Source organism: Nothoprocta perdicaria, unplaced genomic scaffold (assembly GCF_003342845.1).
Source record: "Nothoprocta perdicaria isolate Ctin4 unplaced genomic scaffold, notPer1 scaffold_34, whole genome shotgun sequence".
Classification (NCBI taxonomy): domain Eukaryota; kingdom Metazoa; phylum Chordata; class Aves; order Tinamiformes; family Tinamidae; genus Nothoprocta; species Nothoprocta perdicaria.
In genome coordinates this window covers 4,046,551-4,063,383 of record NW_020455577.1, presented here as the reverse complement: position 1 = coordinate 4,063,383, position 16,833 = coordinate 4,046,551, and the positions used below count along the sequence as shown (strand labels likewise).

At 39.1% G+C, this 16,833-nt stretch overlaps 1 protein-coding gene across 1 annotated transcript in view; it reads right to left on the bottom strand.

Moving 5' to 3' along the window:
* Nucleotides 1-16,833, bottom strand: part of VAV3 (vav guanine nucleotide exchange factor 3) — a 142,935-nt gene that overhangs the window by 4,582 nt on the left and 121,520 nt on the right. The window contains exons 22-25 of the mRNA XM_026043890.1: nucleotides 12,975-13,009; nucleotides 10,800-10,916; nucleotides 10,030-10,117; nucleotides 7,622-7,751 (exon numbers count right to left, since the gene is read on the bottom strand). Of these exons, the coding sequence (XP_025899675.1) occupies nucleotides 7,622-7,751; nucleotides 10,030-10,117; nucleotides 10,800-10,916; nucleotides 12,975-13,009 (370 nt within the window). The remainder of the gene's footprint in view (nucleotides 1-7,621; nucleotides 7,752-10,029; nucleotides 10,118-10,799; nucleotides 10,917-12,974; nucleotides 13,010-16,833) is intronic.

Below are 16,833 nucleotides of genomic sequence, written 5' to 3'. Positions count from 1 at the left end.
AACCAACAACAACAACAACAAAACCCACTCCCCCCACCCTAAACTTACTTATAGCAAACTGGGGATGGTTGTAACTGTGTTGTAGAGCACTCAAAGTAGTCACAAGAAAAACATGGGGACAAGAGGAACATGGGCACACAGYACCTAAGAGATTTGGGCCTGCAGCTTGAAGAGTTTAGGAAACAACGAATACTTCTACAGGACATTTTTAAAAGCGGGCAAAGCACCCTGTTTTATTTGCTTTCAGCTGATGCCACTCCCATTTGTGGCCATTCCCTATACAAGTCACTCCAGGCAGAAACGGACCAGCACAAGGCACTTTCTTACCAAAACAATTTTGGAAGAATTTGCATGAAGGAAGATTTAACATGATGTACAGAAAATCAACATCATCATCTGAACCATTAGCCAATTTCTTAGAGCTTTCCAATCATCATTAGGAAGTATAATTAAGAGTCTAGTCTTAACCATGCCTTCAGTAATAGATCAGTAGAGGTTCATAACAAGTTGACTTCTTTGATTTAGTCAGGAACCCAAAACAGGGCATATGAACTAAAAAAAAACTTGACAGCTCTGTGTTTGTACTTAAGGTTTCTTTTGCCCTCATTCAGGACACAGAAGGCACATTTGGCAGAAATAGAAGCTTGTGCATAACAGCTTTYATTATGTAAAAACATTATATATTCAATTAATTTTAGCTTATAGAAACATTTAACACAATTTTGATATTCTGTTTAAATAATTATTACATCCATGGCAAAAAATGGAGCACCTAAATGGCATCGCTGTGTTTTAAAAAGGGATTACATTTTCATCATATTATTGTAGTTGAGTCCAACATTTCAGACTTTGTATTCAGAGCATTCTTATCAGCTACTTAATACATGATATAAATATGTCATATAGAGGAGAATCAGCATCTCAGCTTATTGCTGTTGTTGACAATACGGAGATGCTGTAAAGCCTAGGCAAGAGGTTAAGTACATTAAAGTCCAAACATGCTTCCTCCTCTCCAAGTCAAACGCAGTCACTATTGATTTCAATGCTAACATCAATATTATGTCTGATACCTTATCAGGATTTTGGCAATCCATTTTGGCAGGGAAATTTGCTCCAGGCAGGAGCCAAAGGGCAGACACACACACACACACACACAGGGCATGGGGCAAAGTCCAACAAATGGGGGTAAAGATGGAAGGAAAGATCTAGGTGGAAGATGATGAGGGAGGACACCGAGGAAAGACCGAGGAAAGAGAGGGTAGAAAAGGAATAGGGGCAGATTTGCAGGGAGAGAGGAAGGACTTCTCTTTCTCCAATAAAAAAGGGAAGGTGTGTGCACAAGTTATGGAAATATATAAAAAGAAACCAGATAAGTGAGGGAATCCAGGAAGGGGACCTGGTGCTAATTTAGGCAGGATGATAATCCTATCTTTCTGGGTTCCCATAATTAGAAAAACACCTTGAAGAGACATATTCAGCCCTGAAGCTCCAGAACGAGCTGCACCAGGGTCATTCGTGTCTTGTGGGAAAGGAGTCAGCATGAGGGTTCCATGCCAGCAAGGTGGGCAAGAAGAAATGGCAAACGGAGGCAGAGATAGTAGCCACAAGGAGAGCGAGGAGCAGAGACATAAGGGAGCAGCAGTAGAGACAGAAGGGGAAAAAAAGAGCTCAACAGGAGAATGCGAATGAGGAAAAAAGAAAAAAAAGAATTACTAAAAAGCAAAGTCATTGAGGAAGCAGTATTAATCAATCTTTGAATTAGGAAGGAGAGATTGGGACAGTGAATYCATATCCCCTAAGGGCAGTTGTTGGGTATCTCAAGGTCCTTGCGCTCCTCGAAGCTGCTCCCATTTCCTGGCAGGGTTTAAGGAAACCTCAAGCCCAGCGCAGAGCGGGACAGGGCTGCCAGCGGTGCTCCCAGAGCTGCCACGGCCCTTCCTCCTGCCCTGCCAGCCTCCCCGCCAGCAGAGCCCAGCCAACAAGGAAGGCGCTTTAAAGAGCCACTTACAACATCATGCAATAATTGCTAATTATTTCATGTAAGCAAGTTCTCAAATACTTTAAAAAGAGATGGTTTTACTACAAACACAGCAGTGTAGCATACCTAGCAAAATGAGAAATCCTTTTAACCCTGATAAACTTCAATTAGGAGTTACTAGCCAATATTTTCATTTACTATTTTGTACTTTTTATATGGAAGACATACCCAGCACATTGTGAGGTGTGAGATACTGAGAAGTTTGCCGACCGAGCGCTCAGCCAAGCGCCCCTGCTCAGCGGAGGGACACCAGTGCCTGTTGCTCCTGGCTGCAGCAGCTTCCCCCAGCACTGCCCTTCCCGCGGGCAAGGTCCTCCGCGCTCACCCCATCACGGACTGCGTCTCCGAGACCAAAGCCATAACCCCCACTCACTCCCCTAATTTACACCAGCAATGCTGCTACCACAAGCAGTTTTATGCAGGTTCTTCATTTAAAGTGTTTGCATACATTAAAGCCAGAAAAGGTTAAAGGAGAATAAAGAACCCAACACATTTGGAGTACCTAAGCACATTTGGAGAACAGATGGGTAAAATTAACTGACAATGTTAATGCAGAATTTAAAGAAAGCATTTGCTACAAAATACAGGCAACTATATTCTGAGATGCTGCTGCAATACTGTTTGCTAGAAGGATGGGACGAATACATCAATTATCTACAAACAGTGCAATTTCCAGGTTTGTATATTTATACAACTACATTAAAATAGAATGCTACTTCTGGACATCGTGACTGGGTGGCAAATTAATGGCTGACCAATCCTTGACAATCCTGCACAGCTGCAGGTTGCTGCCCAAGCTCTCCTTATTGTAGCTTACTCTTCTCAGAAGTTTAAGCAGAGTTTGGTTTTTGTTACGTTGTAAGAATAGCAATTCTCCACATTAGGCTACCTGGTCATGTCATCTAATTACTCGCATTTTACAGTTAGAGAAGAACTGAAAAATTAGATTCGTCCCTTCCTTAGCTTGCTGCACACACAAACAAACAAATTTAGAAGAAATATAAAAGCAGAAAAGCAGTACCTGACCAGAAAGGAGTGGATGAAGGGGGAACAAAGCTGTAGTCTGGAGGAGTTACAAAAGAAAACCCACAGAACAAAGAAGGGGCTTAGAGAAAGAAAAGAGAAAAAGAGAGAAGCAGAACAACATTGAAATATTGGCACGAGATTTAAATAATAGTTCTTTAACTATGTAATTCATTGGTAATAAGGAAACTAAGGTTCCCCACTAAGGATGTCTGGAAGGAAATTGACTGTAATAACTAGAAAATTTGGATCCATGATTTAATTTTTAACAATTGCATTTTTTAAAGAGTAAAATAGAAAGAAAACACCCATTTAGGGATTCGGAGAAACAAATTAAAACTGCAGAGTCTTGGCAAATATAACAGCCTTTTTCTTTTTTAATTTTGCATGCTGCACTTAGAAAGCGGGAACAAAAAGCACAGACACACATGAACTCCCATGTACATGGGAACCCTCTGGAGCTCAGCAGGACTTCAACACATGTCCTCAGTTAGGAAGTTCCTCTGAGCAACAACTGAGGCAGGGTCTCACAATACACCTGCAAAGATGTTGGGATAGGGCCTGGATAACCATTAACATCAGTAGGAATTCCACAGCTGAACCACATCCTGTAAMGACTAAACAGTATTTCTCATCTTGGTAGCTTTCAAAGCCTAAAGGAGGCAAATGGCACAAGTTTGGTGCCAGCAGGAGCAGCCCTCCCTGCGGCCGCTGCAGGCGGAGGGTTACAGGGGTGTTTGCTGCCCACAAACCTACAGGAGCCAGTCTGTCTTTAAAGGCAGAATTACACATGAAATGGACTTTATTAGAAATGACACCATTTCAAATGGAAGTACAGTCTGTTCATTTGCTTTCAGATTTGGTCATTATTTTCACAAAGGAATGAAGGTACAATATACTACACAAAATCTAGTAATTCTGGGAGGTCTCTGTTCTTGGCTGTGCACATGGAAAGGAGAAGTCATCCAGCCCCAACTCAAGTAAGGATCATCTGGCCTCTAAATGAGGTCCAAAAAAGGAGATCGAAAATATCTATTACTGAAGACCAGCATTCTTTAAGAACAAAAGATGCAGCAGGGTTATATCCATCACATAAAGCTGCTTCTCTGCATTTATTATTGTGACTGCACATGAAACAATGCCATTTTGCTTTAGGTTTTTGTTTTTTTTTTTTAAAGGAACAGAGAATTATTTCATGCAAATAAGCTCAGATGCAATTTTACCTGGGCGAGAAAAGATGGATTTACGACAAGGAGACAGTGAGCACAAATGAAACAAACAGGACTGGTACCATGTTTGCACACACGCAAGCTGCTGGGCATTTGTTTTAAGAGCCCCTAGGTTAAGGGCAGTCTAGGTTTGCACTTGTAAAAAAGTGCAAAAGCAACGCAGTGGCCTTCCTGCCCTACCCTGCCCCAACACCTCCCGCGGGCTGCCCCGTAGCCTGATCGCTCCCCACCGCCACAAGCACACGTGAACACAGCAGTGACCCAAGCAGCTGCCCCGAGCACAGGACAGCTATGCAGCCACATGCACTGCACAGCCCAAGGAGGGCCTTGCTAAAGAGGGGATCTGCTCTGGGCATGAGGACAACTAACTGCCGTGAGGGGAGAACAGGTTCCAGAGGRACAAGGACAGCGAGCGAGCAGGCAGGGAAAGGGACAGGGCAGGCGCTACACAGCTGGGGCCTCCCAGGCACTACAACATCTTCATTTCTCCAGAAACTTTTATTTCTGATACAGCTGGAGCTTTGGGCAGCGACCTGGTGAACTGAAAGGGAGTGAGTTCTGCTAGTTCCGGAGAGTAAAAGGAAAATTTCTAAGTAAAGTTGGAAGTTAAATTAACTGTAGCCATAAAATGAAGATTTCATTCTAAAAACTAAGAGATAATGAAGGGAGATCAACTTGCTTGAAAACTGAAGGTGTTGCAAGGTGATTTATTATGATTCACAAGTAAACTGAAACATAACTTGATTTTGTTTTAATAGGTAAATGAAACCATAACAATTTAGGGAAAAGAAAAAAATCCTTTCTCAGATGACTCTAGAAAATGAGGTTAATTTTGTATTGCCATTCAATTTCATAAGCACCCAACAACTTTGGCAGCAGAAAAACACCACAACTTTGTCAAAGCCTATAGCAGGGTATCTCATACTTCTAAGAAATAATTACCTTGTTTATTCTGCGAGTTTTATATATATGTATATATACACACACTAAAGACCAGCTATTTTGAATAAGTAGCAAGCTGGTGCCTTGTTATTCATTTCGATTAGGAAAATAGTTTCATGAAAAAATCCAGACTTACAGTTACATGAATTAAAGAGCACAAAATACTGAGCTGAAAGCCAAAACCTTAATTKCAGCTTCCAGCTGTCAAAGCCATTGCTCTCACTAGCCTCAGCTCTGTGCTAGCTAAAATACACCAAATGGGGCATTAAGAAGTTGCACAACTACAAAATAAGGCAGTGTCCCTCCTTCCCCCTCCACTAACTTGCTGAGCTCCTTTCAACAACTCTTTTGCCTTGAAATTAGCTGCAAAGAGAAGTGGCTGTGCAGAGGCAATGTGAATCCCCACGTCCAGCCATTGCCTGGTGAATAACTTGGTTCCTCTCCTCAAGGAATCCTAAGCCTAAAACTTACCAACTTCCTTCCAGATTCAGCCCTGCAGGGCTCTCATAGCCTAGATATGTGGTTATTCCAGCATCAACTCGGTGAAAATCACAGGACAGCTATAAAACTGAGCAGCATAACTCACAGATGGTCTGTTAATCAGGGAAACTTTGCTTAAAACACCTCACTGGGACATGCTGACGCTCTGAAAGAAAACTGTCGAATCAACTAATCCAAGTGTCATCCAGAGTCAGACTAGCCAGGTATGCTGCTCTGGAACGCTAGTGGATTTCACATCCTGAGTTGCCCAGCTAAGAGTTGAACCTACAGATCCCTCCAACATATCCTCTAGCATTAAATGGCTGAAATTCACTTTAGTAGACAAGCACCTACTCCCTTAATTATGGGTGACACATCCCACATCCATTTCTCTTGCCTTTCTCTATATCAGTTTAAAAAAAAAAAGTCTTGTTAAAGGAGATATTTTCTTTTAAAGGCAGAGTTAATGAGCATGCACCACAAAAGTCTTATATCCTGTGAAACGTGAAATGCTTGAGTTAAAACTTCTGCACCATGGTAAGTTAATGCATAGTACAGATATGTTCCAGCTGGCCTAGGAAAGGGAGAAATGAGTTGTTTCTGCTCAAATCCAGTAATAATCAGAATAAAAGCAAAGAAAAGCAAGCAGGTCAGGTCCTCTGTGACAGCTGAAGTCTTGATGTTACTAAAGGTCTAGTGAAGGAGAGCACAAGCGAGGAGAGGAAGAGCAGCAAAGGCAGAATGCAAGCCAAAGATAAAAAGAAAGATCTGGGCAGATCAAGTCACCAAAGAAGGTGCACCGAGACGCTGTACAGCAAACCAACAGGACTCTTCCACAGGAATCAGTGGAAGAAAACAGGAATGAAAGAAATAAAGCAGAACTGGGATAGAGACAAAGTAAATGAAATGCACAGACACATTTGTTTCTTACAATAGTCTATCCTAAATTATCTTTGCTTTAATTAGGAGGAAGAAAGTCTCCAAAGCTACAGAAATATTATGTAACAGAGACAGGGAAGTAAACAAAAGCTAATGAACACAGCAAATGATAATCACACAGCCAGCTCTATCATTGCAAAGACTACACTGGAACCCATGGTCTTCACAGCAGTCTTCCTATTGTTAAAATTCCCATTCATTTTTATTTTCCTCATTATCTGGCATAGCAGAACTGCAAATCTAATATTTGCTATTTGACAGAAACTTTAAATACTTTTTATAGGCCATGTGGTAGTTCTTTTATCATTAACATTGAACTTTTGTGTGTTCTAAAAATCATGCCAACTTCCACTACTTTGGTAGTAACATGTTACATAAAGGACACATGATAAGCCTTCTCAGCTTACTTCAAAATTTTAAGTGCTATTTAAACTGCACATTATTTCATTAACAGTTAGAAGCATATAGATGTGCAATAAACTTTGAAGGTTAAGATGAAAGCATAAAAATAATCATGATATAGTGAATATATGGAGTTTGAAGGATGCATGTTGCATTACCGAAATCCTGGTTTACATGATTACAWGATTGTTTATTTAAAGTCCCTTTTAAAGTTCAGAAACTGCCACAGATATTAACACCTGTARCTGTAATCCATGCAAACGTCTGAAAACCTAGGCAGGATGCAGCTTAATCTCTTGCCAATATTCCTAATAGATAACTCCTAAATAATATTCATGAGGGAGATTTTAAGTATTAAGATGAGTTTCAAGCAACAAGACAAGCTTACTAGATCTGTTTATAAACCTCACAGCAGCTCTGAACGTGCTCAGCTTCATAAAAATCCTGGCTAAAAACACTATGATGTGAATTGTTTATATATCAAAAATGCAAAATAAAGATACTGAAAGTACCTTGTGCATTAAATATTTAAATGATAGAAAACAAGAGGTAAGTATAAGACACTCACAGTTGCCACCTGTTCTGTTACTCCTTTGTCCCACTGAGTTTTCAGATTCTTTGAACGGAAATTGAAGAGTAGTATCCAGACTTCGAAAGCCTTCTTTGAGAGAGTGGTGCTTGTAATATTCTATGAGTTCCTATCAGAAAAGACAATAACATGCCATTGGAAACACATGTTTTTCTATATACTCTTTTCAGGTAGTGAGAGTTTTATCATGCTAGTAACCTTATTTTATAATACAATATTGCACAGTACGTACACACTGAATAAATCAAGTATCCTAAATATTGACTGCTTGTATGCTGCCACTTAGCTTTCTGTATTAAGTCCTTGCCCTGAAGCATTGAGAATATTTATACAGTGAAGCCTCATTTTTCAATAAATACATGTCACGTACAATGTATATGCCATTTACGCAGTAAAACTTTATGATCAAAGTTGATGCTTACTTGCTCCTTTGAGTATGCATTTGCTTTTCTGAGCCCAAGCAGAAAGTCTGTTGCTTGTTAACTGGTCAAGTAACTGCCCTTGTTTTCTCAGATCTCTTGCAGCAGTAAGTGATGTCCAGTCAAAAATGTGTTTATCAGATCATATATCTGATCATGTGCATATGTAGCAGTRCAGATAATGTGCATAAATGCACAGATCCCAGATAACTATATACATGTAAAAGCAGGGAAGCCAACTGCAACCTGATGAGCTACTATATGGACCATGTAGAATTYTCAAAGCACGGCTGTTAGAATTCGTGCATTTTTTCCAGCTGGTACTATATGAATAATCCAACATTTCACATTCTCTTTGAGTTCAATCCAATAATTTGTGCATTTCTATATACATTAAATGGGCTAAAATAGTTTATGTAACCAAGGAGATATGACAAAGTCAAGGCAGTTACTTTAATTTCTATTCTACAGAATGTAGCACCCATCAAATTCTTGACAGCCTTGGATTTCTTTTTTCCCCTTTGCAATCTTCAGCTCCTGTTATGGGCTCTTAGATTTGAACTAGTCTCAATAACATACATACAGGTGCATCCAGAGTCTGGAATAAGATTAAAATTGACCAAAAACTCAATGCAAATATATTCTCTTTGATTAATGACCCTTCAATTGGGGGACRGGAGGGTGTTCATTTTTCAAAAACAGAAGCATAAAGCCATATATTCAGGATAAACCCATCACAGCTACCAATAATTCCTCAGTCACTCCACTGCATACTAACATTCAGATTTCCAAAGAAATAGCGTTGCAGTCAATCACGTCACMTTTGAGGAATGCGATCAGTTCTGTTGCTACCAGTGGTAAGATCCCAGGGCGCGTGGCCCTAGCACTGTCCACCTCCCTGGATGTTAAGTGCCAAGGAAGACAAGTCGGAGTGTGAAAGCACCTTGGTGCATTCTCCAGTCAGGAAATTCATGTTCTTCCATTCTAATGGGCACTTGGTTGAATCAGAGTCATGCAAAGCAGAGACTTTTGCTTGATTCTTTATCGTTCATGGAATATTCTTGCTGTACAGTGTCAGAGGTTAAATGAAAACCATTTCTAAGGCTTCCTGGTTTCAAAGCGTCTCTCCCTATTCTTGGTTTGTGTTGTCCTTCAGTTTTATTTATCGTTTTAGAGTAATTGGAGATGCACGCAGGAAGGCTGCAGTGTAAGTGTAATCCAAYTGATTGAGCTAAATATAATATATTGAACCAGCTTCCTTTAACTATGCATCAGGAAATGCTTAAGCAGTACAGTTTTACAAATGCACTGAGGTAATTTATTCAGACACCTTGTATTTATGAGTCTTGCCCAAGCGAAATGAACTATCAAGAAATTCTTTCAAATGAAAGTTCAAGAGAAATTTCTTCTCTGTAAAACACCATGCTGATATAAAATTGGAACCTCGCTGACATGGGCTCTTACTGCACCATTCCGGCTCTCCTGAGTGTTCCTGGGCTCTGATGCACAGCAGCAGGCACCGTTCTGTTCATCAGAGCCTGCGTGTGTCTGCTGCGATATGAAAGGGAAGGACCTTCACCCAGCTACTTTGGGGACCGCTGCCATCAACTGGGACTCTTCCAAAGGCAGCAAACTTGGCTTTCAAGAGGCTTTCAAGATTCAACAGAGCTGCACAGAGGGCTGACATGAGGGATTCAGGCACATCTTCTCTTCCACATCACTGCAAGGGACACATTCTTGTCCAAAATATACATATGTAATTCTAATCATGTACCACAATCACTTACAGAAAACACTATACAGTAAACACTATATACAAAAAAAATACCATCCCCTTTTACAAGTACGGACAGGATTCAAATCTCTCAGTCATAGAGCAATTTGTAATTCTGCAAACCAAAGCACCACACACTTTACCTGCAGCAGCTAGGCAGAAGTTGCACACTGCAAAGTCTAATCAATGCTTACCATTAAATTTTTAAATTTTCTATTTTCTGCAATGTGAAAATAGCCATCTCTTGTTAAAATCTTGATGTGTTTCACTTCGTTATTGTACCTGCAGGCAATGAATAACTTATGAATATAAATGTGTTTTTAATCAGAGGCAATCAATAATTACCTGAGGGCAGACCCCAATAACACTATACGAATAAATTCTTAAGACAAAATGCATATCCATGCCAAAACATAGTTGACATCTAATTAACCAAAGGTATTTATTAAGGTCCAGCTAAAGAGGTAATCTGTATTCAGAATAAAAAGTCATGACTAACTGCTTGCTCTAACTAGAAATTCCTATATCTTGCTTGCTTTTATATTTGCATTGATAACCAAYGTGAAACAAAGACCCCTATAAGAATCTGTGAACATCCAGTTCGCTGAAGTATCTGAGAGAAAAGGCCTCAAACTCCACTGAATTCAATAGAAACTTCCTATTCACTTCAAAAAATGCAGAACAAATCATATCTCAAACATTTATTATGACCCAATATAGTAGTCTATCATATTCGTAGACCTGTTTGCTACACTGATATTATAAAACTCTTGCTGTTTCCTAATATAAATGCTGATTTATTTTGCCAGCAACTTCAGTTTTCATATATTGACTGAGAGGTTACGCATGACTGTATAAGCCAAAATAGAATTTTTTTTACTTTTCTTATTGATTACAAAAGTTGCATTATCTAGGTATAAACGAAAACAGAAGAACCTTCTATGAAAGTTTGTATCTCACTTACTTAATGCTAATTGCATATTCTCCCGACTCTTTGGTCCTGTGCCGCACCAGGTAAGTGCTATTTATTCGGTTAATAAGTTCACTTTCTGCTTGCAATCTTTCCATTGCTCCTGCAAACCTGTAACAGAACAATAAAAACTGGTCATGATATTTTTAATGCTATGAAAGAGATCTATCAAATATGCAATGGATGGTCTCAATATTCTGCAAGAGATAGTGACCTAAAAATACATCAATTGCAACTGAACTCCATTTTCAGGCCTTGAAATATAATTAAAAAATAAATAAATAAATAAATAAATAAATAAAGTGAAGGCATTGGGTGGTGGGGCGGGGGGGAAGAAAGGGAATTTCTGGGCAAAAAGGAAAAAAACCTTAGAGAAGTTCTTGTGGGTTTATTCCACATTAAGGGAAATTATGCCTGAGCATTAACTCAATGACTACTGATTTTAACAGCTCATAAATAAAAATGATTTTTCTGAATTAGGGCCTATTCTCATACTGCATATTAAAGCTGGCTTGAAGTATSTACTGAAAATGAAAGAACTGCATCTTCCTTTTGGCTTTTATGTCAAAACTGAAAACGGGGGCCCTGTYTTATCACAGTACATCGTGCTCTAGGATGCATGAAACTCCCAAGCAAAGAATCAGCAGCTAACAGGATACTCAGCCAAAAACATAAACTGACACATTAATTTAATTTTAGTATTTAAACACTTTAGAATTATCTATAACATCTCAAGGCTAAAATGTAATTGATAGACTGAAACATCAACAAGCCCAAAGATTTATTTCAGCCTAACTTGCCCAAAGTTGAAAGAATCGATGCTACAGTGGAAAGCTAAGAGAGGCCCCTGATTCAGCAGCGTCACCGCACACGCAGATCTGCATCCTCGCCGCATCTCTGCGGACAGCTCGACAGGAGGCTGGAGGTTAAAACGTTCATAGGCAGGGTGGGAGAAGTGATTTCATTTTTATAGGGCTAATCACCTCAGGGAGAATGACTCTGAATGTTTACCACAACTCATCCCTCTAAAAGTCACATGTGGAGTATTGTGTCCTGTCCTGGGCTCCCCAAAAGGAGAGACGAGGAGCTACCACAGTGAGTCCTGCAGAAGGCCACCCAAAYGATGATGGGACTGCAGCATTCCTCTCACAAGGAAGGGCTGAGAGCTGGGCCTGTTCACAGCGAAGCAACCTTCTCAGCGTGTGTATGAACCCAAACCGGGGGCGTCAAGAGGATGGGGCCAGACTCTTCTCTGTGGTGCCCAGGATGAGAGGCAACGACCACAAACAGAAACACAAGAAGGTCTGCCTGAACATGAGGAAAAACTTGTTTACTGTAAAGGTGACTGAGCACTGGAAGAGGTGGCCCAGAGAGCTTGCAGAGCCTCCATCCTTGGAGATATTCCAAAGGYATCTGAGCAGAGTCCTGGGCAACGTGCTCCAAGTGACTGTGCTCAAGTAGGTGGTTGGACTAGATCATCTCCAGAGGTCCCTTCCAGCCTCAAACACTTCACAATTCTCCAGCCTTAAAGTCATTTTTCAGTTAGATATTACAAGATGTTAGAAATACTGACTGCAGCAACATGCTCTCTACTAACAAAATTACAGACCAAATGTTAGAATTGAATTAAGAAATATCAGACTTATATATTTAACATTTTATTTGGCTGGTTGTGGGGAAAAAAATCAATGTTTGTTAAAATATGATTCTAATTTCACTTTCTGTAAGCTAAAGATAGTTAGGAATAATGTCCAAATGAAGAAGCATAAAATCAGGGATAGAAGAGGAATGATGCTGCTTCTGCTCTCTCAGAATTATCCATAAGACAAAATACATTTTATGCTATGCTTTTGCTTAGTCGTCTGACATGTTAAGATCTGCTTGCATTCTTCACATTATAGTGATCTCTTATTATTCCATTTGAGACCTCTGGGATTAAGACTGTGTAACTATAGACTTGTAAACAAAATGTCAAAAACATTAAGCACATTATTACATCAGAAATGCTTTTAGGCAATGCACGGTGTTGTTTTCCCAAACCATTACACAATAGCTTCTTCAGAAGCCTCGAAAGGTTAAACCAATATAATTAGATTGCAACACACACAGTTGTCTTTCTATGATGATTTTTTTCCAGAAAGATTATTTTAGGGCTACATAAGGACTCACCAGAGTTGGGAAGAGTAGTCTACTGGTTTAGGCACCTGAAGCATGAAAAGACACAACAGAATGATCAAGATTTTGAGGGGGAAAAAAAAAAAAAAAGAGGAAAATAAATCATATAAACAAGCTAATTTGGCTGGAAGTCTAGTTTTTCCTGAATGAATGTAGAAAGTGTGATTTTTTCAATTTCTGTTTTCATTTCCAACAGCAAATGGAGTATCTTATTTTTTGTGTGTTATGACAAAGGTCACAATTTGGAACAAAATTCTTTTATTTAATAGAAGCGTGAAGTTTATTTTGACAGAGCCCACGCTCAGTTCAACCATAAAACAGCCTAACAGTACATACCATTAAAACGTATCATCAAAATGTGTAACAAATACATTAAAAAAGCACTTCATGTTTCAAGGATTTTATGGCTTTAAAAATATAGTCTATTAGAAAAAAAATGCTGTAAAAACCCAAGAGAGTTATAGGTAACCCATAGATTGTACTGTATGGCTTCCTTCATACCCCTGTACTTGTTAGTCATGCACTGTACTTGAATAAGCATGGAATTTGAAGCTCAAATCCAATTTTCAAAAAATTGAATAAAAATAAAAACAGTTTGTAAAACAGGCAGTATACGTATACCCAACATATACAAASTAACATTAATTCACAGTATAGTAATCCTTATGAGCATTTAACCTGGAATCTCTCACAGTGAAGTATTGAGATACTTCAATATTACCCTAATCTTCCAATACAATTTGTAAGAGAATTGCAAGGCATTGAAAAAGGGTTGTTCAGAGAGGCTTAGCATACATCTTGGAGACTTATAACCTAAGGTCATAYATTCTTAAATCAGCAGATGGCAACATGTTTTTTCCTTCCAGTAAAACCAAAGAACATCTTCTTATATTCTGGAATCTGACAGGGAAATCATTACCATAACATTCCTAAAATTTTATTATATATGAAATGTCTTCAACAGAGGCTTCCAAACAGATCAGCGCAGGAAGATACTGTCATATATACCTACAAACTTAAATTGATTTAAACTTAAATGAAATACAAATGCCATTGACTTATATGCTAAATAATGTATAGATAATTATATGGCTGACCTCATGAATCACCTGAGTTCTCTATCAGATCTTTAGATTTCATCTTGAAATGAACAGCACTGATGCGGGGAAAAAACATTACATATGTATCATATTCTGTGTTCTGCAGCTGAAGTAGCAGGAGTCAAACAGAATGAGAGATTTTAGCATAGCATGTCAAAAATGCTATGGCAGATTCGAGCAGCATTGCTGAGCAGTAAGAGGCAGCCTTTGAAGTTTAAAAAAGTGGAGGAGGAAGCTACAGGATATAACAAATTAGGATGACAGTGGACAGTTAAGTTGAGGAAACAGAGAGGAACACTGATATTTAAAACCAATTGTGCTGGCAACATAATTCTGCAATCTCTTCATAAAAACACATGTTGCCTCAAATTCAAAATTACTCAAATTTCTAGTCTCTCAAATTCACACTAAGTCTTAACACTAAAGCTACATAAAGAATCTATATAGAATGCCTCACTAAAAATACTGGCTAAGTATTTACATACATTCGGAATATTTTTCTCTTGGAAGAGTTTTCAAAAGCATAGCAGCTAGGATTGGGGAAAAAGTTGGCATCTCTCCTAATTATTTTTTCTACACAGAAGTAAACACAATTGCTCCAGCTTTTGTGATATAAGAAGGTTGAAGCTAACTTGAAGTTTACCACAGACCTGACTTCCAGCCCAGCACTGTCAAGATTCATTTTCATGAACCCAAATTTGCAGAGATCCCAATACCACCTTTGACGCAATCATCACTCAACGCTTACTTGAATGTCTCCCAATTCAAGACACTTAAGAAAAAGTGTGAATTATACCAAGTATAGCCCACAAATTACCCAATGGCCATCTAATTACATTCTACACAGGACATATTATGATCAAACTCATTAAATGATTCCACGATAAAACCTGGGTCACTAAGTGGGCTTGCAAAATAGGAAGTCCATCCAGATGTTGCAAGAGGTCTACCTGGTTAGGTTAGCCAGACTCTTGGAGAGAGAAAGGAAGAACAAAGGCACGTGCCAGGGGCAGTGAGCAGCAGCGTGCACAGCGCTCCCGGCACGCACTCACCCCACTTGGTCATGCAGGAACCATAAGAGAGCCCTCGAGGCACCACCTCTGCAGCCCTTAGTGCCCCTTCTGTACTCAGCTGCCTCTGCTGCTACTGCCAAGACTCAAGAGAAAAGGGGTAGCARATGGCAAACAGGGGAGAAATAATCCCGTGAGCCTGTTTGGCCGAGCTGACCCAATGAACTATCTCTGAAGGCCAATTTAGTAAACAATCCTCAAATGACAAAATATGACTGATACACCTCTTCTACAGAAAAGCACACACCTGGATGTTTTGCACTGTTACCTCTACAGCTAATTAAACAGTGTTTTGTTTTTTGTTTTTGTGTGTGTGTGTTTTTTTTTTTTTAAATTAAATCAGCAGAAGGACAAAATGGAATATTTTTAAAAGGAGTTTAACAAAATCTGTACACAGCACCCTTACTTTGTCAAGCAGCTTTACTTTGGAAAGGACACGAAAATGGCTTGGCCCATGCCTCACAGCAGTTAAATCACTGATGATTAGTCATTTCCATTAGTTTGGAATGCACCAAGATATACTACGAGCATTGGTCATTGTCAGGAAATAGAGGAAAATCAAATATTTATCCAGAGGCTCTTGATTTGCACTGTGCAATATATCCAATGCCTTCAATATCAATGAGAAAACTGGAGGAAAGCTAGGAGAAACCAGATATTACTCATATGGTGCAGAAAATGTCTGCTGACATATACTACTTATTGCAAAGAAGAAAAAATTGTTTATAGGTACAGCTGTGAAAAGTCTGGAATACAGATATTCTGGAGCTCAGCAGTTTTTCATTCAATATTCATTCCTAAAGTCTTTTGATATACGTATTTTATGCTGTTTCTGGGCATTTTTATATCAGCTGGTTGTAAAGACTGTTACACTTAATAATAATAATAAAAGTTATAGCACGTTAAAAATCTGATTGATGTTTCAGTATCTTTAACTGCATCGTTTGTCATAATAAGATGTTGATATTTCATCCTTCCAAGTTAACAGTGGCAAGGCATCCATTTATCTTTCTCGTCTGACCGTGACACTGGTTGCTAACATTTCATGAATAACATTTATTTATTCTGTAAAAATGTGTTATTTTCAATCCTCCTCTCACAAGAGTATTTCTAAATTTAGCAGAAAGCAATCTTCACAGCACCCAAGCAGAGTTCTTCCTAAGTATGAATATCCTGCTTCCTCTGGTTTAAAATACAGGGATGATTCCTTAACTCCTTTTGCCTTTGTCAAGAAAGTCACTGCATGTGTAGCACGTTCTAAAGCTCCTGTCAGCAATATCAGACTGACTGACTGCAGGGTCTCAAGGACCTACAGCTAATCCACAGTACGGTCCACATCCCCAAGTGCCACTGGCACAGGGGAATCCACCACTTTTACACTTTAAACAAAGAGAGGAAAAAAAATAAGCTCACAAAGCACCTTTGCCTTGGTTTCAGATCTGTTGTGTCACTCAGTTTAGCACACCCTGTATCTACAAAAATGCTACCCATTCCTCTTCAAACACAATTCTGAAGGTGGGGAATAGCAAAAGCAAAATTAACCCCTCAAGGTGTTCATGTGTTTATCCACTAGGATCACGCATATATTTTTTTTTTTAGAAACTAAGGAACAATAACAGCCTTAAAGGGATATCAAAATGTAGGCATTAATAGCTAATTCCACCTGCTTACAATCCATTTTGT